Genomic DNA, 23,769 nt, shown 5'->3' with positions numbered 1-23,769 from the left:
TGAGAAGCCTCATCCCCATCATTCAAGCAACCATCAGGATCTTACTCGATGTGGAAACCAACGCCACTTCCGGTGAGGGACTGCGGCCAAGGTACGTGCTTACTCGGAAATCGACAGCGCCCGAAAAGGACGATGCCAGATCTGATGAGATACTGCGCTGCACGCGATGCACGCGTTATGAGATACGACGCTGCACGCGTCTTGCCATGACAAATATTGCCACTATTGGCGCCAGAATAAAAGGAAGTTCGAAGAAGGACCGCCAGCTGTCAGCGAATGACGGGACCATGGCGGTTGCACGCTTGACAAGAATACAAAGAGAAGACGGCTTAGTCAAAGCATAGGAATAAACGAATTAAGAGGGTCAGCAGTGCACACCACGACTGCCTATGGTGATGCCTACGCGACGATCCAGAAGAAGTGAATCGCTGTTATTGTCGCTCCATCGCTCCACGAATGTATTGTTGAGGCCTTTGTACAGCCGTCAGCACGCTTAACACCAACGCTCCGCAGCGTTGCCTGGACCGGCTTAGACTGACTCCAGCGTCGCAAAGTGTTGTGCTCTGTTATCTCGGTATGTTTGCGGCGGCTTACGATGGCTGGAGCGCAGCTCGATTTGACTGTTCGTCTTGTCTTTCGCTTGTGCCTGACCGGCGGGGGAAGTGCGCTCACTTGACATGTCCGTTTAGCCACGTTTCGCTCGTGGCTGCGGTCTCACGCGCGTCCAGAAAACACATTGCGGTTTGCTTATCTCGGCAATGCGAAATGGCGCGCGAGCTGTCGCCCGCCATTCCGCATTTATATGCGAACACTCCCTGGAACGTCAAGCCCCAACCCAAGGACCAGCCCGGGTTCTAGCTTTGGTGTTTCCGTTGCCGTTTTGGTGTCCTGGAGGCGCCGCCAATAATACGAAATAATGACACGTTGTTATCACTAGTAAAAAAAAACTATTAAAGAAACATAATCACGCTCAGGCACGAACTTGTCACACAGCGCTATCGCGCCCGTGCGAGGAGAATTACGGAATGCCAACGAAGAATTCACCGAAAATCGCAGATAACTCGCGAAGTTGCGCGAAATGATCGCTTTTGATTACGGATGGGTCAATGAATGAACATACCACTCGAAACGCACGGACGGACGGACGGACGGACGGATGGATGGATGGATGGATGGATGGATGGATGGATGAATGAATGGATGGATGGATGGATGGATGGATGGAGGGATGGATGGATGGATGGATGGATGGATGGATGGATGGATGGATGGATGGATGGATGGATGGATGGATGGATGGACACTTTAAATATGGCGGCGGCTCATGCCACTTAGTCCTGACTAGTAATATATTTTGTACTTAGTGGAGGATGAAATATCGCTCTTGCCTTGATATTATTTCCACCCGCTTAAAGTCTATTTTGCCTCCACTGTCCCTACGCCCCAATGCTGTGGAAAAATCAGCCCCGTTGCTTAGAACTGCAGGGCGAAACCTTTTAAAAAAACGATTAGGTGTTCAGCGATTTCCTCCTCCACTCCACACGCACTGAATAACGTGCCAATCCCTTCGTACTTGACTCGGCACCTGTTAGTACGCAATACTGCCGTCCTTGCTTCAAACAACAAAGAGCTGTCCTAGAATTTTCTTTGGCAATTTCGTCCTTGAAAGTTATGTATGTTCCCAGGGCTGATCTCGTCTGCATCCCTATTTTCCACAGACCTCTCTCTGTTTACAAAACCTCTTTCTTAACCAATCATTCTTGGTTCGCCCCTTCCCCCCCCCCCCCATGCTGTCGAAAGATTGTCTTGCCAATTGTCTGGTTCGCTTCCTCAATTTTGATTCAGCGTTCCTCCTGTACAAGTAACTGAAAACTTTCCTAGCCTACCGCCTTTCCCCCATTTCTCTCAATCGCTCCTCAAATTCTACATTGCTACTAGCCTCCCTGCCCTCGAATGATGTCCCTCCTATATCACCATGTATCCCCTGATTTAGTGTGTTTCCGTGTTCTCCCAAAGCGAGCCTACCTACCCCACGTTGCTTGATTTCCATCCTTGCTCGAACTTCTTTGCCGAAAGTCAGACTAGGAACCATCATCCCTCTCCATGTCTCTCTCACCACTTCGTACCTATCGTAATTCCACAGTGCCCTAGTTTTTATCACAGTAGCATTCCTCCTACCTTTAGTAGTTTGATAATTTTTATGTTCCGTTAGGTACTCAGCCCCATTATTTATCCACACGTTAAGATATTTCTACTTATCCACTATCTACAGCGTAACCTCCTGTGCCCCATGCTCGCTGGGGTACAGGAGGTTAATAAAAACCGTGACTGCAAATTTTTCGTTACTAAATCTTAGATCTAATCCATCTCCCTCTTTACCACAGATGCTCATCAATCCATGCAAATCTTCCTTGTTGTCAGCCATTAGTACGAAATAGTGCGATGAAGAGCGCCACCACGCAGACAAACGTTCGCAGACTAGATGGATGTTTGCGAAAGCGGCAGCTCGTGAGATGAACACTGTTTGCCGACGCATTATAGCGCTGTTTTGCGCACCTTTCGATCAGTCGTTTTCTCAACGGTTGACACTGGGGAGACGAACGAGCATTTAGCAACGCTAAGACGCTAAGAGCCCAACCGAAATAAAAGTCGATGTAGCGTGATCTGCTTGCACGAGTTGCTGGGCACTCTAGGCATATAGCAGACCTTCGTCAAAAACTTAAAAAAATTAAAAAAAGAAATTATCTTGGCGCTCATGCACGGCACGGCTCCTACTGCCGCCCGAATGAACACGCGATGGGCCTTATTTGCGCAGTAATAGGTCACCACGAAAGGGCTCCACCCACACAGAGGGAAAACGCGGTCTTCTGTTACCGCCAGCTACTAAAATGCTCAATATAACTTTTGCGAATCAACACCCAGCGTTGGTAACCACCGCAGAAAACATAAAGTGGAGGGTTATTTGTAAAACTTTTACGTGCCACTGACAACACCACTGCTGGCCAGACGACTGGGCTGATGGCGGCACGACGAATCACACGTCACAGGAGCGATTCCTTGCTTTGTCGTTATGGGATTTTTGTTTAATTTCTTGTCAGTTCTTTTATTTTCTGGGTTTTTCGACTTTCCTCCCAATGGTTACGTTCCAAAGAGCTTTTCACGTTTCTTTCCTATTACCATCTCAATGCTTGTCAATTACGATTAGTGAGAACGCAGTGCTTCTAGATTGCTGTGAAAAGAAATAAAATCTTGGCTGGGAAGAAGTACGCTTTTCCTCGGCCAATTATTCTACCAAACGAAAAACGTCGCGAAATTCGGCTGAAATAATCAAAATCTCTTGTTGCCCACTACATATTTTTTCTGACATGGTTTCATGTTGCGTATTTCTTTAGTCTGTGATTTGTGCGCTTGACTTTCCAAACAAAAATCCTTACCAACTCCTTCAACTTCGACTTTCTGTTGTTCCAAATAAAGGCAGGCAGTTCAATGTTACTTTTTTTTAACACGGACGTGGTCGAGTATGCTGATCAGGAAATCCCAATTTTACACGTTTACATTGTCTGTAGTACGGAAGCAACACATCCAATGGCTATAGTTCGAAGAGCTCCAAATGTGATTAACATTTTACGTGGCGTATTTTGTACACAAGAGAACATGACGAAATAGTTGTTTAACACGAAACGTAACAGTATTAACAACTGAATTCACTAAGCAACTGACCAGTTTCTCGGACACAGGACGTAAACCTGGAACATTGTCGTCTGGAAGAGGCTCTTTTGGCTGAACTACATCCTTCCCTAAGCTCAGCCCTTGAATCCGTGGTCTTAGAATGTGAGGTACGGAATAAAGACATACATTTTGCTAGTTATTTCGCAATGCAGAAATGCTGTGTTTTACGTGCCAAAACCACGATCTCATAACGAGGCACGCCCTAGTAGGGGACTCCAGATCTCTCTTTTCTTTTTTTTTTACCTGGGCATCTTTTACGTGCACTTAAGTACCCGAGCGCTTTTGCATTTCACCCCAATTCATATGCGGCTGCCGCGGACAACATAGAACGCGCGACCTCGAGCTCCGCAGTGCAATGGCATAGCCACTGGTCTACTGCGGCAAGTGCAATGCACAAAAAAATGGTGCATCCATGATCTGTATTCTCTGTGTGGGCAGTTATACAACGTGCCGATGAAACAGCTCGATTTGCTTATGAAGAGGGCATGTAGGAATTCATCAGAACAAATGCAGCATCGGAACTTGGCGCGTTTGCGCGTTTATGGAACAAACCAAGCTTCCATAATACACGTATGCAGCGCCTTGGTAGCTCTCCTCGACTCCATCCTCCAACCCTAAGCTATTCCTAACCCAGACAACAGTACTTTGCGGACAATTGTTTGACGTAGTTTCACACACACGCTTACAACATTGTCCGCGTATAACGGTTTCGAGCATTTCATTAGGAAATTTCTAGAGAAAGCAGTACGTCACCCACAGACTATTATCTTAGCATGCACATTTGCCGTAACGTTCCTCCCATTTTCATCGAATTTCACCTCGATGGCTGCTATAGTTCTCTTAAGACAACGGGTTAAATTCTGCGCCGTAATTCAACAACACACTTTCAACTTTTCTACATATCACCACGGTGGTGTGCTGTGTGAGATGGCGCAAATTGAAGTTATGAAGTTCTACCAAGGTGAACAGACGCGAACACAAGTAAAGAGGAGAACACAGGACGAACCGTTGGACTTACAACTAACATTTATTTCCTAGAAAACCCTATATATCGCAGCCGCACATGTGGAGGAAAACAAGCAAAAATAAAGAAAGAAGTTAAACGGCAATCAACAACTGCTCGGCGTGGTATCTTTATGTCTGATTTAAAAAAAAAAAGAGCCACAGTATCGCCTGAAAGGGAAAGCACCGATAGCGATAGAAAATTCGTAGACAGCTATACAAATGATAGTAGTTTTATTAGCCGTATAAATTTGGAAATATTCCTTGCTAATTAAATTAACAAGCATGGTGTCAGCGCCCACAGGCAAACATGAACACACCCCACTCGATCACCGCGGACACTCGCTGTCAAAGCGCTGGCGTCAGGAAGCACGGCAGCAGCAGCTAGAGAAGTGACCTTCGTGCTGTGTATCGCTTGCGCGCAAACTGAGCGGCGAGAAGAACACTGCACGCATAAAGGTATGAGCCGCCAGCGGATTGCTTTCAAGATAAGACGCGTGCGACCACGCGCGGCTGTGCAAAGTACACAGATGGTGCCGGAGTCAAACGCCATCCCCCCCCCCTCTCCCTCCCTCCCGCGCTGCCTCCCTCCCTGCACGCGTGAGACTGAGCCGCGATCGGCCGTTCCCCATGCCCGCGGTCGCGAAATGCGCAGTTGCTGCCAGAGAACAACGTCGCCCCCCCCCCCCCCACCCCTCCCTTCCTCCCATTCCCCACAGCTTTTAGCACGACGGAAGACGGCGCGTTTCCTGTCAGCTTCCCTCTCGCGTTGGCGAGATTGAGCCGCGATCGCCGGCCCACCCTCGCACGTTATCACTCGCACATACAGCATACGGCGCACGGCGACGATTTTATCGCCCTAGGACTTTATACGGAACCTCACGGCGACGCCCACGGCAGAAATCCACATGGAGTGTCTATATAACTGCTATCGCAATAAAATTCGCGCTATCAGTGAGAGGGACGTTGGACAAAAGGTTCACTGAGGCACATTTCTGTGCCCGATCATCTGATATGGAAAGCATTACATAGCTACTTATCCACTATATTTCGCTCCCTACGTACGATCGACACATGCGAGAAGTATGGGCTGCAGCCACACCTCTTACCCCAATGCAGGGGCAGATCTTCTCCTGTCTATCCGTGGGAAGCAGATTGCGGTGCTCAGGCAGCCGCTCATTGATACAGCGGCCTGTCTGGTCAACGGCTTTTTCGGTGGTTTATGAGCGCGCTCTCTTTCAGCAGGTGCTACATTGACCAGATAGGCCACTGTATCATGAGCGATACAGTGGGTCATGATATAGTGGCGAGCGATAACACTATTCCGCATTATCGCTCGCCATCTAGCGGCCGTGCCGACAACCAGTCGATCCCTGTTCAGCCGTGAAGGGAAACAGGTTTTCACATTACAATATCAGTCTCGCTGTAAAAAAATAAATTTGAGAAACGACCCTAATCTTTCACTTAGGTGTCTGCTAGTGGCACTCGCACCTCGGCGATAGTGTACCCAACTTTTTTTTTAACTCAAAAATTTTACTAACTTCCTACCTGCCTCCTTTGGTGTTCCCTGGTGCAGTGTTTGGGTTAACTTTGTCTTTTCCTTGTGTTAGCTTTGTGTTACTAAAGCGAAGTACGACACAGACGCAGAGAATGCTGGTGAATACTTGATGTAAACGATGTAAACTCCACTACACTACAATAGGCGCGGCGTCCTCGTCATCGAAAACTCGACGGTACACAACATTGGCCCGGCATCCTCGTCATCCATTTCCATGGTGAACGGAACGGGCGGAAAACCGAACTCGGAGGATCGGACGAACAGAACTGGCGGGAAACCACCACACACAGAGGAGCGGGCGAGGGAGTGAAGGAGAGCGAGGGGGGCGCGACGCGTGGCCCCCTAGCGGACAGCGCACAAAGCGTACCTTACGTGCCCCTCCACCGCTGACGTGAGCTCATGTAACGGAGCAAGCGACGGAACAGGTGCGCGCCAGGAGAGAAGAAGCGAGAGAGGAGGGAGTGACGTCACCCCTCCGCTGTGTTAGGCAGGCGTTCTCTCTGTGTCAGGTGGTGGTAAGCTATAATTAGCTTTTAATGCGAAAGCTTTACTGGCCTAGTCGAGCGAGTTTCGCGCTGCGTGGCAGTTTGACCTTGAAGTGAACTAATACCATGTGACTCGCCACAGCTGCAGCCACGGGTCGCCGCCTCGCCAGCTGTGTCCCCGTGACCAACCACGTGATTCACCGATCACTTGAAAGGGAGGCGGCGCCGCTCTCTCTGCCGCCTCGCATTTTCTCGCCATAGCCGGGCCAGTACTTCAGTCCAGTCGTTGTGCGATGGAATGAGGGAGCGAGGACGCTGCTCCATCTGTGCCGAAGTTGTCTGCGCGGTCCCAGTGGCGAAAGCGGCAAGCTGCGTCGGAACATCGTGCAGATGTCGCTCGGCTTGCTAATTAGTTATAGCGGAAACCTGAGCACGAGCGCGCAAAGCGGCAGGCTGAAACGAGTGAAGAACGGGTATAACAAGCTTTCGCTTGCATAACCAGGCCTGGCCGAGCTAAGCAGCAGCCATTTTATTGCGATCGGAATTATATGGACACCCCAAGCGGATTTCTGTCATCGGCCTCTCGGTCGATGTCGCCGTGAGGTTCGGTATGAAGTCCAAGGGCGATAAAATCATCACCGCGCACCGTATGCTGTATGTGCGAGTGAAGACACGTGGGGGACGCCCGTTTTCACGGAAATCGAACGCACGGCGGAGAGCAAACACGACGTTTTCCGTCGTGCGAAAGGCTGTGGGGGAATTGCAGGGAGGAAGGGGAGGCAACGTTTAGCTGCGGCACAAAATACGTATCTTGCGACCGGGCGCAAGCGGAACTGGCGACTCAATCTCCCACGCGATGGCAGGAAAGGCGGAGGGCAGCTGGAGAGGCAGGGCGCGGCTTCTACTCTGCCACCAACTGCGTACTTGTACTTTGCGCGGCTGCGGGTGTCGCGCGCACCGCATCTTGAAAGTGATCTCCACACGGATCTTACCTTTATATGCACTGTGCTTTCGCCGCTCGGTTTCTGTTGAAGAGATAGCACGAACTGCTAGCTGGTCGCTGCTACAGCCCGCTTGCTCACGCCAGCGTTTTGACAGTGGTAGTCTGCGGTCATCGAGTGTGATCTATTCATGTTTGCTTGTGCGCGAGGACGCCATGCTTCTTAATTCCATTAGTTAAGCGAATGTGTAAAAGTTTATGCAGCCGATAAAACTACTATCCTTACTTTGTAACATCATCAGCAGCCTATATTTATGTCCACTGCAGGACGAAGGCCTCTCCCTGCGATCTCCAATTACCCCTGTCTTGCGCTAGGTGATTCTAACTTGCGCCTGCAAGTTTCCTAACTTCATCAGCCCATCTAGTTTTCTGCCGTCCTCGACTGCGCTTCCCTTCTCTGGGTATCCATTCTGTAACTAATGGTCCACCGGTTACGGTGCGCATTACATGACCTGCCCAGCTCCATTTTTTCCGCTTAATATCAACTAGAATATCGGCTATCCCCGTTTCCTCTCTGATCCACACAACTCTCTTCCTGTCTCATAACCTTAGGCCTAACATTTATCGACGTGTAGGGGGGAGGTAGACGGTGAAAGGGGGAGTTGCGTCTCACCCCGATCACCCATACTTTCTGACGGGTGCAAATAAAGTGCTTTCTCTCTCTCTCTCTCTCTCTCTTAACTTGTTCTCAAGCTTCTTTGTTAACCTCCAAGTTTCTTCCCCATATGTTAGCACCGGTAGAATGCAATCATTGTACACTTTTCTTTTCAACGAACGTGTTAAGCTCCCAGTCATGATCAGGTAATACCTGCCGTATGCACTTCAACCCAATTTTATTCTACTGTAAATCTCCTTCTCATGATCAGGGTCCCATGTGAGTAATTGACCTAGATAAACGTACTCCTTTACAGACTTTAGAGGCTGACTGGCGATCCTGAATTCTTGTTCCCTTGCTAGGCTATTGAAGAGTATCTTTGTCTTCTGCATATTAATCTTCAACCCCACTCTTACACTTTCTCAGTTAAGGTCCTCAGTCATTTGTTGTAATTCGTCCCCATTGTTGCTGAATAGGACAATGGCATCTGCAAACCGAAAGTTGCTGAGATATTCGCCGCTGATCGTCACTGCTAAGCCTATCCCAGTCTAAGAGCTTGAATACTTCTAAGCATGCAGTGAATAGCATTGGAGAGATTGTGTCTCCTTGCCTGACCCCTTTCTTGATAGGTAACTTTCTACTTTTCTTGTAGAGAACGAAGGTAGCTGTGGAATCCTTGTAGATATTTGCCAAGATATTCACGTATGCCTCCTGTGCTCCTTGATTGCGTAATGCCTCTATGACTGCTGGTATCTCTACGTAATCAAAGGCCTTTTCATAATCTATAAAAGCCATATAGAGAGGTAGATTGTACTCCGAAGATTCCTAGATTACCTGATTGGTGACATGAATATGATCCATCGTAGAATATCCCTTCCTGAAGATAGCCAGCCTGTTTTCTTGGTTGACGGAAGTCAAGTGTTGCCCTGATTCTATTGGAAATTATCTTGGTGAATATTTTATGCAATACTGAAAGCAAGCTAATGGGCCTATAATTCTTCAAATATTTAACGTCTCCTTTCTTGTGGATTAGTATATTGTTGGCGTTCTTCCAGCTCTCTGGTACACTTGAAGTCGTGAGGCATTGCGTATAAAGCGCCGCAAGCTTTTCAAGCATGATATATCCTCCATCTTTGAATAAATCGACTGTTATTCCATCTTATCCAGCAGCTTTTCGCCTGGTCATGTCTTGTAAGGCCCTTCTAACTTCATCGCTAGTTGTAGAAGGAGCCTCTGTATCCTGTTGATCACTACTTCGAACGAAAGTAGCTTGGGTGCTCTGATAACTGTACAGGTCAGTATAGAATTCTTACGCTGATTTTATTCTGTCATCGAAACTGCTGAGGACTTTTGCGCTTCAATGCATAAACGACGTTTTGTTAAAAAAGTAACTGGTACGCCAATGCATTTCTCCGCGAAGTTCAGTAATTATTATTTCGAAACTGGTGTCCGCTTGAGAATTCGTTCCAAGTGGGATGATCCGCCGTGCGAATTCCACGGGTAGAATTTGTAAATTGCAATATGGGCCATAAGGAAATTACTTAAAATTGATTTAGTGAATTTTTTTTGATTACTCGACCATGCATTTCAATTTTTTGTGCAAGTAATGTCCGCCTTTTCCAGTAGACCAGCTCATGAACTAGAATTGTGGTATCTGTCATAGGCAACCTTTTAAAAATTTTTGAAAATGTTTTCCGAAACACCCTGTATAGTACACGTAACACCCCAAAGAATGTGTTTGAATGCTGAATGCTTGTTTGTAACGATTACATTTTCGTAGCAACCTTCCTCATGGTCGCTTTCTACTTTGAAAACTGGAATTTGTCCTTGTCAAGCATATAGAATAGGAGCACGCGCACTAATATTACCACTAACTTAAAGCTGTTATTAAAAAAAATTAAACATCAGATATGAGATAGCGTATATGAGTCTCAATAACTTACAAAAGAGCCAAAAGTATTTCCCGATAGTAAGTTCCCTTTCACACTAGTTTATTATAAATTTCAAAAGGGCTATCGACAAAAAGTCGAAGAGTATAAGTTCGTTTGTCATTATGTTTAGATTAAAAACATCTTCAAATGCGCAAGAATTGTGATTAGGAAATCATTTTTCAAAGACTTCTGCTGAAATTACCCGCGACCATTCGTAATCCCGTCTTCTGCAATGCCCGCATGAACAGCCCACTAGACTGACGTCGCCATCTCTGGGGGAAAATATGGAACTCCGACTTCGGAAAACGTTACCTCCGAGATAATCAGCACAGTACACTGGCTGCGGTATCTCCAAAAAACACTAAAACACTGTCTGCGTCTACCATCTTCAGCTGCGCTTATAGAGTATACGTACTGACGAGTTATGAAATTATGAAGTTGATATTAAATGCTTCCAGCGCCTATAAGATGCTTAAGGATGGACCAGCTAACACATTTATGTGATGTGATCAAAAGCCCAGGGCTTCCTGCTCCGTCTCTCGAATCGGCAGGATAAACATAACCTGGCAGGCACCTCATCCTCGTCAAATTCCCGAGGGAGTCCTCAACGCCACGCTTTGACCGTATGTCGACCACGGCAGCAGATATCCATCACCTACAATTATAAGCATCATCATCGCATTAACAGCAGCCCTAGGCGTCCCCAACCAAGTACGCAGGATCAGCGAACGATGATCCAGTCAAGAAATGGTTCCTGTCTTTCGAGCTCCATGTAACTGCTGCATCGTCTGGGAACGACATATGGTTACAAACTTCAACGAACATGTCCTACTTGGAGTCTTCCGCTTTTACTGGTACATATATTCGAAATAAAAGAACCATAGCCCCAAAAGAACCATTGTATAAGGTATCGCACATTGCCTTCAATGTTCTTTTTTTGTAAGTACACTTGGAAGCGATTACTCAAAATATTCATTCTCGGTATGAAATTCGGTACATGTGGTAGTGTACAGAAGTGGTTTACTCATATTTTTTATCAGCTTTCGAGAAATTCGACACTAAATTGATCAAGACATCTGTGTTGTTATAGGTGACAGAAAGCAACCTTTATATGGTGTTTCGGACTCCTTGAGATTGCGTGAAAATCCAGGACGCAGTAGCAACATGGCAATGTAGTGACACATAATTCCATCTTCATCTCTACGTTTAGGCAATGAAATGCAGTTTTTCCATAGCAAACATGAGCAGATGATTACTTCGTCCCCGTTCACGGATATGCAGGTTTTATCATCTAACCGCAGTTCTGGACTTTAAAGTAATGTTTTTCACATTCGTCACATATCATGACACAACAGAAAGTAGCTTGAAGATCGATTATGTATTCCGTATTCGGGTCTTGGAAGGACAGAACAAAACCAATGAATATTTAGTTGATTCAAAGTATACGTTGGAGAGAGTGATAGAGATAGGAAAGTCACATAGGTTGGCTACCCCACAATGGGGATAATAGAAAGGGGGAATTGAAAAAGCGCGCGCGTGTGTGTGTGTGTGTGTGTGTGTGTGTGTGTGTGTGTGTGTGTGTGTGTGTGTGTGTGTGTGTGTGTGTGTGTGTGGTGTGTGTGTGTGTGTGGTGTGTGTGTGTGTGTGTGTGTGTGTGTGTGTGTGTGTGTGTGTGTGTGTGTGTGTGTGTGTGTGTGTGTGTGTGTGTGTGTGTGTGTGTGTGTGTGTGTGTGTGGTGTGTGTGTGTGTGTGTGTGTGTGTGTGTGTGTGTGCGTGTGTGTGTGCGTACGTGCGTGTGTGCGTACGTGCGTGTGTGCGTGCGTGCGTGTGTGCGTGCGTGCGTGCGTGCGTGCGTGCGTGCGTGCGTGAGTGCGTGCGTGCGTGCGTGCGTGCGTGCGTGTGTGCGTGCGTGCGTGCGTGCGTGCGTGCGTGCGTGCGCGCGCGCAGTGCTGCGAAGCAACATGACTGCAATGTGAAGTTGAAGCAGCTGCTGTATACGCCGTGCCCTGCAGATATGTAGGACTGCCGTCATTCAAATAGCACGTACCATGTGCTTCGGATAATCTTGGTGTTTGCTGTGGATGGTGATGCGAGTCGAAGTCACTTAGGATGACCCAGGTTCCAGTGGTCATTAGCAGTATGCATCATAAGCACTAAATCGCGGCCTTTTCGACTTTAGCGCGATAATAAGGCTGTGGTCGAGTCATGGTTCTTATTCGAGACTTACGAGCACTGAATGAAGGGCATCCAGCTCTTGCCCTCTATTTCGCGCTGAAGGAGTATGCAGCTCCCTCAAGAGTATGCGAAGGATATTCCTGAGAGACCGAAATTTATTTATTTATTTATTCATATTACCCACAGGCTCCACTGGAGCATTGCGTGGGGGGGGGTTACAGAAAAAAGGCAATAAATAAAGCATAAAAAGAACTACATAGTAGGAAAAAACAAGTAAATTCGAACATTGGAAGGGAAATAGGAACACTGGTAATCATAAAAAAGATATATTGATACAAAGTCAAGAGAACATACGAAGTTGCAATTGGTCACGAAATTTGGCAGAATCATTTATTGAAACAATATCATTGGAATCACTCGCCCGTCTTCTTTAGGCGGGCATTTTGTCGGGTGTCGGGGTTGTGGCCTCTACCGCAGTGCGCTGTATCATGCTTAGTGGCTTTGGCCTCGGCATTGGTTTCGGCTGTGGCTTCGGCTGCAGCTTTGGAAGCGCTGGCAAAGCTCCAGTATTCATGCTCTCCGTACGACCTTGTTCTTAGAGTTAGACTAGGGTGCAGGGGAGAGGGTGACGTGAGATGTTCTGTACGCGTCTCAGAGGTACTGGTATTCGTTGACGCACAACGGCGTCGAGAGCATCAGATGTTAACGGCGGACACGGCTTCCCAAGGAGGCACATAATTGATTTACCATTTGTCTCAAGACACCAATTTACTTTCCATCTTGGGGCAATCCTTCCTTGAAGCGTCATGTGATCCGAGACAATCGGTACAATTGAGGGCTATGGCTGCTCAGCTGTCTGCAGCATGGGGTTCAGCACGGCGTGGGCGAACTGCAGAGTTTTCGCAACCCGCGCTCCCGTGCCCTAGCTTCACGCACTCGCGGTATTGAAGTGGTCTTGGAACAAATGGTCTCACGGAATGTCTAAAGTGGCCCACCTTGACCTGTGAAGGAAGGCACTCTCCCTTAAATAATATTCTCACGAAAACGTAGCGTGCCAAGGTTAAATACATGGGTGATGATGATACCATCAAAGGCCGGCTTCATTATAATCGGCATTTCGAAAGCTAGGTATGGGCACGTCGACGTCGTAGATGACCACGAAAGCGAACCTTCATGCCATGAAAGTCGGGGACTGGGCTCAAAGTGCACAGCACAGCGTCATGCGCAATGTCAGCGGTCAGCACATTTTTCTGGGGTTGACCGTGATGCCCGGTGATTTCATTTGGTACCACTGTTTCATTAAGCACCGAGAGAGACTCCTTGAGTCGTCTCACGTTATCGGTGGAAACTCCCGGCACAAAAGCGATGGTGTTGGGTTCAGTATTCGGAATGGGTCTGTGTCATGACGTACACGTTCTGCGATGCAAAGGACAGGCAAACACGACAACGACAAAGACGAAGGCACGAGTCTGAGGGTGCAATGGCGCCGGAAGAGAAATAATAATCTATAATAATAATTCGCCGTGACTAGGGCAGTCAAATTAAGCGGATGTAATTAACTATTCGAGTGTTGAAACTTCGAAATTAATATTTTTTGAGAGAGGGGTGTTGAAACTTAGAAATTAATATGTTTTGAGAGGGGAAGGAAAGTAATGTATATAAAAACGTAATCAGAATAAAACCGTCCACTAAAAAATTGAAAAGATCTGAACTACAGAAAATTCTTCTTCTTCTTCCGTATGCGTTTGACATCTCTACATCATTCACCAACTGGAGACTTCGTTGCCCCATAGCAGTCATTGTATTTGGCAAACATTGACTAATATGCGGAACACGCCGAAGAGTTACGCTTATAGCCTGCCGCAAACGCCACGCATAAGTGCAAAGCCTAGCATGGAAAGCTTCAGCCGACTGATCGAAAACACGCGACCTTTTTTTTTTTTTTAAGATCCAAACCGATGCCAACTTTGTCTTCCGCGCAGTCTCATCATTTTCTATGTCTTCGGTATGATGTAGCTGTAATGTCCTTATAAAGCTGCCGATGAATTGATGCCTAGTCTCTTATATGCGCCACCAACCACGTTCTTTTGAGCCACGCATGCATATCTCGTCCGAAGCGACAAAGCCAGCTTCGCCCACCTGAGCTAAACGGGACGTCACCGGACTGCTGTACTTTTGTCTGAAGTTGCAATGAGTTTACATAGCTATGTTAGGACCTTGGACGCTGTTCCCTCACTGTTGCCTCGCGTGTTGTTTGTCGACTGCGTTCTTTTGAAGCGAAGAGGGAATATTTAATGGTCTACTGACCGACCATGGTGAAAAAGCGAGAACGACTACAAATGAAGGCCATGCGCGGGTGACCATTTTTGCTTGCGCCTGCCACTTCGTACTCGCGTCACACATATCAAGCCGAGCACATCTATGCAGATAAACCCGTGAGATGAAACCACTTAAGTGGAAAAGCCAACCGTTTTCGCAGCCGTCTGAAGAAGCCACCAGTGTATTCTTTTTTTGCGTGAAATAACTTCACTAGTGATGAATGATTAGTAAAATTAATAAATATCTATGTTTGATTTATGCGACAATATGATGTGACTTGGGCATGTGTTCTGAAAATACAGTATTTCATTTCCCGTTACATGACATCACTTATATCGCCTTTGCGCGATTAGAAGAAAGTTGATGGTTAACAAGAAAAAAAAACTCATAAGAGTACAAGTGTGCGATGCTGCGCTAGTTGGTTCAACATTGATATTCACGTTAAACAGCGCAGGAAACAAACACAGAAGGAATGAGCACAAGGAATGTCTATCTTCGTTTCATGCGCTGTTGTACCGTCAATAGCTGCGTAAAAGCATATTCATGCACCTCAGTGGCCATGTTGCCAGACACGGCGCGAATGAACACCCTATACATGGACTCCTACATGCGACGTGCACGCTTTCTTGGAGGTGACCATGAAATTTGTGCAGCGACAAGTGGTTTCCCTCACAAATGGACAGCATGCATTTTCTGATAATCTCTCAGTCAATTTCATTGAATCGTTATCGCTGTAATAGAAAATATTGCGCGAGCGTGCGCAACATATATGAATAAGTGCTCTTCGAGCCACGACGTCATTCGCAAAGGCTGAGAGCACATAAATTTCAAAGGGGTGCATGGGGGACGTTTAGCTCAATGTTCATTCATCCAGAGCATCCATCAATTTACTGGATGACGTCACAAGCAGAGTGCGCAGGGACTCTACTTCCTAGAAGATCTCGACTTGGGGGCACATTCCAAAAGTACTTCCTTTGCTAGAGAGTCGAATAACCGAATGTTTATTTTTTGTATTTTCTATCTTTGACAATTATTATTTTACTGCATAAATTAGTCCTCGTTTCATCTCAATCAAGACAAGAGGCACCGATAGACAAATATTTTCTTCTGTAAGAGCAGTCTGCTACCAGCCACCGCCATGCGCAAAAAACAGCATGGTTGTCACAGTTCGGTGAAGATGCGTTCTGGTCGACAGCTAGCATGTTAAGTCCGAAAATTCGATGCACAAAAACTACATGAACTACACGGAAATAAGTATCAGAAAGAGAGGATCTGCTGTTGGAAGCATGACGCATTTATTTTAGCAATCACTCAGAGTTTCGGAGGAAATTCTTCAGTGTAAACGGCACACTTTCTATTTCTCTTTTTTCAAAAGTAGGGATAGCTAAACGTAAGAAGATGAGTTATGTCGACGAAACGAAGGCTTGCTGCGGCCTTGTTCTGCAGTTATAAAAAGTTTCTCCACAGACGACATGTGGTATTAACGAAGTTGGCCAGCACAGTGGAGTTTCCTTGATCGATCCATAGAAAATCTGGATGCTCAGCTGAAAATACTGGCCATTGCTGTATGCCGTCAGGTGGTATAGGCTTGCTGTTGATGAAAAAGAAATATGTCTCCTTAATACACAATTTTTAGCATTTGCTTTAGCTTTCGCATAATAAATGCGAAAGCGCATGATACTGCATAGCACAAAGTGGCACGGAACAGAATTAAGGTAGCAAAACTAGACACTAGGACAGGTGAGATAGCAGCTCACAAAGTCACATCACATGAAACCCGTATAGTAAGGTCGCAGAAAATGACTTCCTCTGACCAGCACAAATTTAGCCTACGGCAAATTTTGTGCAGTACAATTGAAAGGGAATATTGTCATCGACCTGACGCTAGCTTCAAGCTACAACGGAAACCCAGACGGGTTCTGAGCTACCCAGCACGCTAGCAGATCACAAAGTCAGGGAGCAATAATCAATAATTATCGATAACATCAAGCGCAGTGGCAATATGGCAAATCAATTATGCGGAAACCTGCAAGGTGGAGCAAGGTTTACGAAAGAGAAAATGTGTCATCCATCTGACAGTAGCAAGCCTCATCTAGCTGTCAGGCGACATTTTGCCCATTGATAAACATTCCACCACTTTGTAGACATCCGCAGAACTCATTTAATTGCACAATTATTATTGTTATGGTTAAATTACAACGCTGTAAAACACTAGATACACTATAATTAACAGTACACATAGTGTATAATGAAGTTCCTAAGCATGTTTCTCGCTTCGAAAAGTTTCGAGTTTAACAACATGCACAATTAATGTCTTGCGGGTGGAGGCAACAAATCCATTAAGAATGATGCACACGCTCGATCGTCTAAGACGCGGCCGCATTATTTAGAACCTGCGCTGTTCTTTACAAAGCTGTATTCTTTGTCTTTACATTTGCAAGGAATCTTTCATAAGCGGTTCAGTCATAAGCGACGCGTTCCCCATTAGACACCCTTAGCACTGAAAGAAAGAAGTCTGTACGAGCAACGCGGGCGTCACCCGTGTATCGTCAGAAAGGCTGAGTGACTGATTTTCGTGACGTGTACTTGCACCGCAGTGGACCTGTTTTTAAATTCTAATGTAGCGGTATGTCCCATTCACATGTAGCATAATTCATATGATCTAACGTAAGTTTGAGTTGTTGCACTTCATATGCGCTTGACTCTTAAAGAATGAGAAATAATTCGTATTTAACCTCGCGCTTTGAGCTCTCTGACACAGTTTAGCTGAAGTTCAGCGCTGTTGCAAAATAGAGACTTTAGTCAAAGTGTTCTGAAAGCTTCAGTATAGGCTCTTCATTCACAAAGTCAAAGTATGTCAGTGAAAATATTGTGAAGCATAATTGCAGAATAACACGACAGCCTTATCATGGTACTTCAGGCGAGTAATTTTGTTACCGTTAAATATGTGAAATTGCTCTGAAGAACAGATTCGCAGAATAATATTTTCGTCAATCTGTGTATTACTCGTTTTTTTTAATGACCGCTGCCAATTATAAATTTATCTGTGAGGTTCCGGGTATTTGTGCACGTAAAATTAAATTTCCGAAAACAAATTGTTCAGTAACTTACCCTTCACGTGCGAATGAAACAACGGCCTTCATTATGAAAGCGCTGAACTGCCTGTCCTCTTCTGTGTAGTTGTCTTCCTCCACAAATGGTATTCCGAGCACGTACGGTACATCCTCCATGTGCGTATTTCGAACCCACTCTGGCATCTCAGATTTCTGAGACCGATGACCGAACACAAAAGGGTACACGTTGCCGCCTTTCGCTGTATGCAACTCGGCAAAAAATCTGCTCGGACAGTAGAAGTAGTGATTTCCGATGACATCCGCCACTGCTTGCCTCAGTTCAGCATTGCCTTCGGGAGAAACTGCATTTAAGTAGACTTCGGCCAACGGAAGGATTTTATCCTTGAGCCACGGTGATAGGATTTCATGTAAGGTGTTCTCCAAGTCGTCTCTGTTCCGGCCACTAAGATCGTCCCACAGAAGGTCAGTGTCTGGTTGCATGACAAATGCAAATGCTCCCTCGTTTGCAGTAACGCTGATCATCGCATCAACAGGGCGAAACCGCCCTTGGTCTATGGCAACGGACGGTAACTGTGGTAAAAATTCTGTCCCGAAAGTAGGCAGAAAAGCCAGGACTTTCGGCGCTGTCACGTTCTCGGCAGCTTCACTGACTTCCACAGCCGATCTCCCTCGAAGACAGTCAAGCACGGCCGCCGGGTGATTTTCCAGATCCTTGAAGGGGCCTGCGCAGCCCAACGCTTTGGCAGCGGCATTACCTTTAATGGTACTTTCGCACACTGAATCTAAGTCACTGTCAGTGTTCTGCGTTCCGCTCATGAGAAAAATGCGACGGAACAGGCCGGAGCTGTACGGCGACAACAATATGTAATGAATGGCCATAGCACCAGAGCTTTCGCCAAATGCGGTTACCAAATTCGGGTCTCCACCAAAGGCTAATACGTTATCATGCACCCACTGCAGCACGTACAATTGGTCCCACAGACCCACGTTGCCCGGAATTTGTTCTGACTTTGCATCCAAATAACCAAATATAGACATTCGAAAGTTACACGTCACTACGACAACATCATTGAGAGCGGATAAGGCGGTAGCATTGTACCTGGTTTCGTAGGCCGAACCTATCTTGAATATTCCGCCGTAAAACCACACCAACACTGGAAGATGCGCTCCTTGTGACGCGTTTGGAGTCCAGACGTTCAGGTACAAGCAGTCTTCGGAAAGCGGCGTTGGTATACGGAAGACCCACGGAATTCGTGCCTGCATACAGGATTCTTTCACGGAAGTTGCATCGTAGATGCCATCCCACGAGTCTGGAAGCTGTGGCTTTTGGAAACGTAGCTCACCGATCGGTACTTTAGCATATGGAACTCCAAGGAAAACTTGTATTTGCTTGTCCAAGAATGTGTACGTGTGCCCCTGGACGAGTCCGTTAGTCGTCGACACAATGACGGAAGATATCTTAGCGATGTGCCCCAAACAAATTAACGTTAAGAGTGGCGCAGATTTCCAGGTTCTCCGCGCAGGCTGTCCCACACTGTTCCTGTAAAGAAGAACAACAAAAAATATTCCTTTATGGGAAATTGCTTTCGTGAACTTCTCATGACAGCCTCCAAAACAATCATTGCAAAAAATGCATGCATGAATCCAGGAGACAATATAATGCGCTTCCACGTGGATCGTGTTTCTGCACCTTGCAGTCTTCACTTACAGGTAGATAATCGTTATGGTACAAAATTCCGTGCAAAACATAATCAATTGCATGGCATTTCTTTAACCGCTTCACTAAAGTTTTGCTTATTGAATTCCAACATGTGAGTAGGACCTACATAATGTTTTTAACATTGGTGAAATATGTATTATGTTTTAGTAAACTATGTTTTAGTAAACTATGTAGCTTGTTAACATAAACATGTAGCACGTTCACAATTTGCATTGTTAAATTGGCGTCTAGCGTTTCTATAATAGATACCGACGCAAGTTAAAGGCATTTAGTAATTAGCGCCTGTAGCGCCTTCCTGTAGTTGGTTGAATAAACTTCCATTTGTCCGCCCTACGCTACTGCAGATTTCTAGGGACGCGCATTGTGGCGCATGTGGTTTGACGAGGGAGTGTGGCGTCGAGTCCGTGGGCACAATAATGTAAAACTATTTCAATCTCCTAACGTCAAATTTACGTAACCGCCAACGCAAACATCAGGCGGTGACTCGCAGCCTTGTTGAGACAGGCCGATGACACGCTCTCAAAGATCAAACGCTCTCAAAGTATTAAAGGTCTCTGACTGCTTCTCACGCTTCCCGGCAACTGCAGCGTATGTAACCGTAATGTTTACTGGGAAGCGCTGGCGGTGAAAGCTATGCATGAAGGCGAGCTTTCTCACAAAAACGCGGCATCTTGCGTGGCCCGATGCCGGAGGTAGTGCAGAGCGGCGCCAAAAAAATTACATGATTATCAGGTTTCTGATATTGTTTCGCACTTATACTATTTCTGTATGAGAAGATCTGACACAAAATGGATGCGCTGTGAGTGTTTTGTTTCATGGCATTTGTTTGTGGGCTATTATTCTCAAAATTCCGAGGAATAACTTTATCAAGAACGTAAGACAAGGTCTTGTGCGCAACTTTAGTGACAGAATGGTGTGGCAATATAACCCGCATATACCGCATGTCACATAGCAAGGCGTGGCCTATACTTATACCTAAATACATACGGAAACTATCACTCACGGAAGACTCCGCCGACGCCGACACCGGATTCTCTGCGACACGGGGCCCTTAACGTTATCGCGTTAAAACCTGTACGTTCTATGCTGCCTAATTACACTAGATAAAGAAAAAGAAGAGACCCCATAAAAACGCAATGTGCGAGAGGTTCGGTACTATGCGGTGGTGTTAACAGAAGGTGCTGAATATAAAAGCATTTTCGACACGCACTAAATCACCGTAGCCATGGCCTAGTGGACTGGGTGTGCCGCGGCTACGGGAGGTGGTTCCGTATATCCGCGGGTTCAAAAAGAGAAAAGAAGGTCTAAGCTCCTCCCAACCGAGCCCGGCAGTGTGCAGCGTTTGTGAACGCCTCAGAAGGCGAACCGGTGCCCCGCCACGCCTGGAGGCACGCAGTGTTAGACGCCATACCAAATACTCGTTGGTATGGCCACCTGTAGGTCGCGCGCATGGTTGTCATAGCACCGTGCTACTCTAACAATCAAAAGTATGGAACTGCAGCTGAAACTGGAAATCCTAAATTAGACCGGACTGCTAGTGCTTTTTTTGTGTGCGTGGCGAGCCGAAAATACGCATCCATACTGAGGCACTTCACACTTATGCAACAAAGCTATTTACTCATGACCCAAAACACAAAATGGTAGAAGCTATTGCGCACTGCCTACAGATTAAAAACTGGCCAAAATACTGCGTTTGACGAAGGCTCTTTCCTAATTTATTTAAATGCCGCATTTCTACTATTTCGAACAAACAAAAAAAAAGAAAGATACTGTCACTGAGGCACTCTACTAAAGGTCTGAACTTGGCCGAATGCAACACAGTTTTACACAAGACTTCATTAACAGATTTTCTTCGACAAACTGAGCAATTTGGGGGAAAACATTGAGCAGAGTCGCCCAAAACGCGAAGCATTGACAGCGATACCAAGGTGTGGCGTTATGCTCGAACTCCTTGGACGGTTGGTTCATCATCGTCCTCATCATCATCATCGTCGTCGTCGTCGTCGTCGTCGTCATCTTCTTTTTTTTTTTTTTTTTTTTTTTGCAGCCAAACGCACTCCGCCTCTCGGAACCAAAAATGCCTCCTTGCTCGGAACACTCTCTGAAGGCCAAACCCTTCTCTGTTTCAGTATTTCCGTGCAGCACTGTGGAACGAACAGGCCTCTTCGACCAATCAGGAGCGCGAACACATCTTAAATGTGACCTTCCGCGCCCTGTCGTCTGCTAGCGGCTTGCGCTGCAGCGCGGAAGCGGCGGGAGCATCTCCGAAGATTGTTCCCCTTACGAATCTCTCTCGACGTGGTGCAACGTTATGTTAGTCGTATTTGGTGACTCATCACGTCCAAGTGGAATTATTAGCCTTTATTAATATTTTATAAGCTACGGACGCAGTGTTCTCGCTTTACGTGCAGAATCGCAGAGCGCTCGGTCGCTCGTTGCTCGCGCTCGGCGGCTCGCGCTCCCACGGCTCAACGTCATTGCAACGCGATGAATGACCTTGCGAGACATAGCGTAGTAGAGCTTTCGCTCTAAAACGAAGCAATATCACCTAAACAAATCACAGCTCTAACATGCAGAGAAGCCTTCGAGTAAACATTCTCTGACTAGACCACTTGTTAAGGCCATTAAGACAAGCAACGGATTCCGAACACTGGCACTACATCTCGCTTCGCAGGAATCTGCACTCGATGGTCACGTAGCCTTCGCTCTGCTGCATGCAACTACTGAAACAGAGTATACACGTACGCTTGCCGGCTCGCGGCGGCCTGCCATGCCTAAATTCACGGCCTTGCGTAAACTCACGGCCGGGCGCCTTGCGTTTGCCGCGACTAGCGAGGAATGGCGGTTTCAACCTACAAGACGCGTGCCAGCGCTATAGTGTACCATCGCGCATCCACTTGGCTCACATGTTCGCCTTGCTAGACATCATTTCATGTTTTTGTGAGACAGCCAGAGCACCTATATGTGGCTGGAGAAGATACACAGCTTTAGAATAGCGTTTGTCGCCTTACGTACGTTAAACGCAAACGCCTTCGAGAGGCGTTTCGGTGTGCGTCCCTTCAAGACACGGGAACGCGAACTCAAGGAAGACGTTAAAAGACAGGGCGCCGTCTGGTGCCTCGTGCCAAACGTACCCAAGCCAAGACAATCCATTAGCAACCGTGCTGTTGTTATGCGGACGCGTCTCGTTGGGCCTACAGGCGCCGGAATCGCAGAACGATCTCAGAAATTGGACAAGCTATGCGCTCATAACTAACGTTTCAGGTGAGTTCAGAGAAAGCGAACGCTCATTTCAATAGTTACAGGCAATGACCAAAAACGTACACCGACCAAATAAAACTTTAAAAGCAAGACCGAAACGTCTTGCTTGTAAAGCTTTATTTGGTCGCTGTACGTCTTTCTTTGTCATGTTTCATCCCGACCAGACGGGCTTCCGTCGAACTCTCAATTACAGGCGATCAACGCGAGTGAGAACTTATAGCCATCACGAGAATTCACGCTGAAGCGGTAGCCATGGATGCCGCCATGTCGGGCACCGCTATTTCTGAGCGCGCGTAAACATTACATATCGGTTCTCGCGCCGCGCTTCGACGCGTGCGATCTGTGATGCACCATCTGCGCATGCGTGAGGCGAGCTTTCGCGCGCAGGCACGCGTACGTGTAGTCAATTTAGGAGGCGTTGGTGTAGTTTGAGCTTAAGCCTCCTTGCGCGGGCAGCCCGTGCGCCGTCGATAGCGAGAGTGCACGATGACGCTGACGCTGCGAAGGCGTCTCGAGATTCCACATAATTGTTATCCGAATAAAACAAAAATAGGTTAAGGTGTTCAGCAGCGTCAATTTGACCCAACCACAGCCGCGCTGGAACGCTAGCAACAATGCTAGCGTTCTAGCGCGAATGCGATCTCTCTTACCTTACTCCCATCATGGAGCTCCAATACGACGGCGTTCCTTTGTTCCCGTTTTTTCGAAAAAAAAAAACACTTCACTTACTGTGGGTATATTACTGGGCCCTTGCACGCAAATACAGAGACTGCACAAGTTCAATTTGGACGTAAGCTCTGAAAACACTGCGAACGCACGAAGGGAATGCAGCTTGCCCGCGCTAACGCGCGTTTGTATCTCTTGTGCTGGTGTGCGATTGTCATCCAAGTCGGTCGCTGAAGCTGACCCCGCCAACAACA

At 46.7% G+C, this 23,769-nt stretch overlaps 1 protein-coding gene across 1 annotated transcript; it reads right to left on the bottom strand.

Annotated features, from left to right (window-relative positions):
- Nucleotides 1-16,076: 16,076 nt before the first annotated feature.
- LOC119455199 (acetylcholinesterase) lies at nucleotides 16,077-23,674 on the bottom strand. Its single transcript, XM_037716625.2, has 3 exons — nucleotides 23,500-23,674; nucleotides 17,906-19,408; nucleotides 16,077-16,385 (listed from the first exon to the last, which is right to left on the bottom strand). The coding sequence occupies exons 1-3, from the start codon at nucleotides 23,511-23,513 to the stop codon at nucleotides 16,241-16,243; spliced, it is 1,662 nt and encodes a 553-aa protein (XP_037572553.2). The 5' UTR covers nucleotides 23,514-23,674; the 3' UTR covers nucleotides 16,077-16,240.
- Nucleotides 23,675-23,769: the final 95 nt, after the last annotated feature.

This window comes from Dermacentor silvarum, chromosome 6 (assembly GCF_013339745.2).
Source record: "Dermacentor silvarum isolate Dsil-2018 chromosome 6, BIME_Dsil_1.4, whole genome shotgun sequence".
In the NCBI taxonomy this organism is placed as follows: domain Eukaryota; kingdom Metazoa; phylum Arthropoda; class Arachnida; order Ixodida; family Ixodidae; genus Dermacentor; species Dermacentor silvarum.
This window is presented reverse-complemented; position numbering and strand designations above follow the sequence as displayed.

Bases quoted from the DNA above. Each gene is read 5' to 3' on its own strand.
- LOC119455199 (XM_037716625.2), bottom strand. The intron at 16,386-17,905 runs GTAAGTTACTGA...TTTCATCAACAG, and splicing joins GTTTCATTCGCACGTGAAGG to CAAGCCTATACCACCTGACG.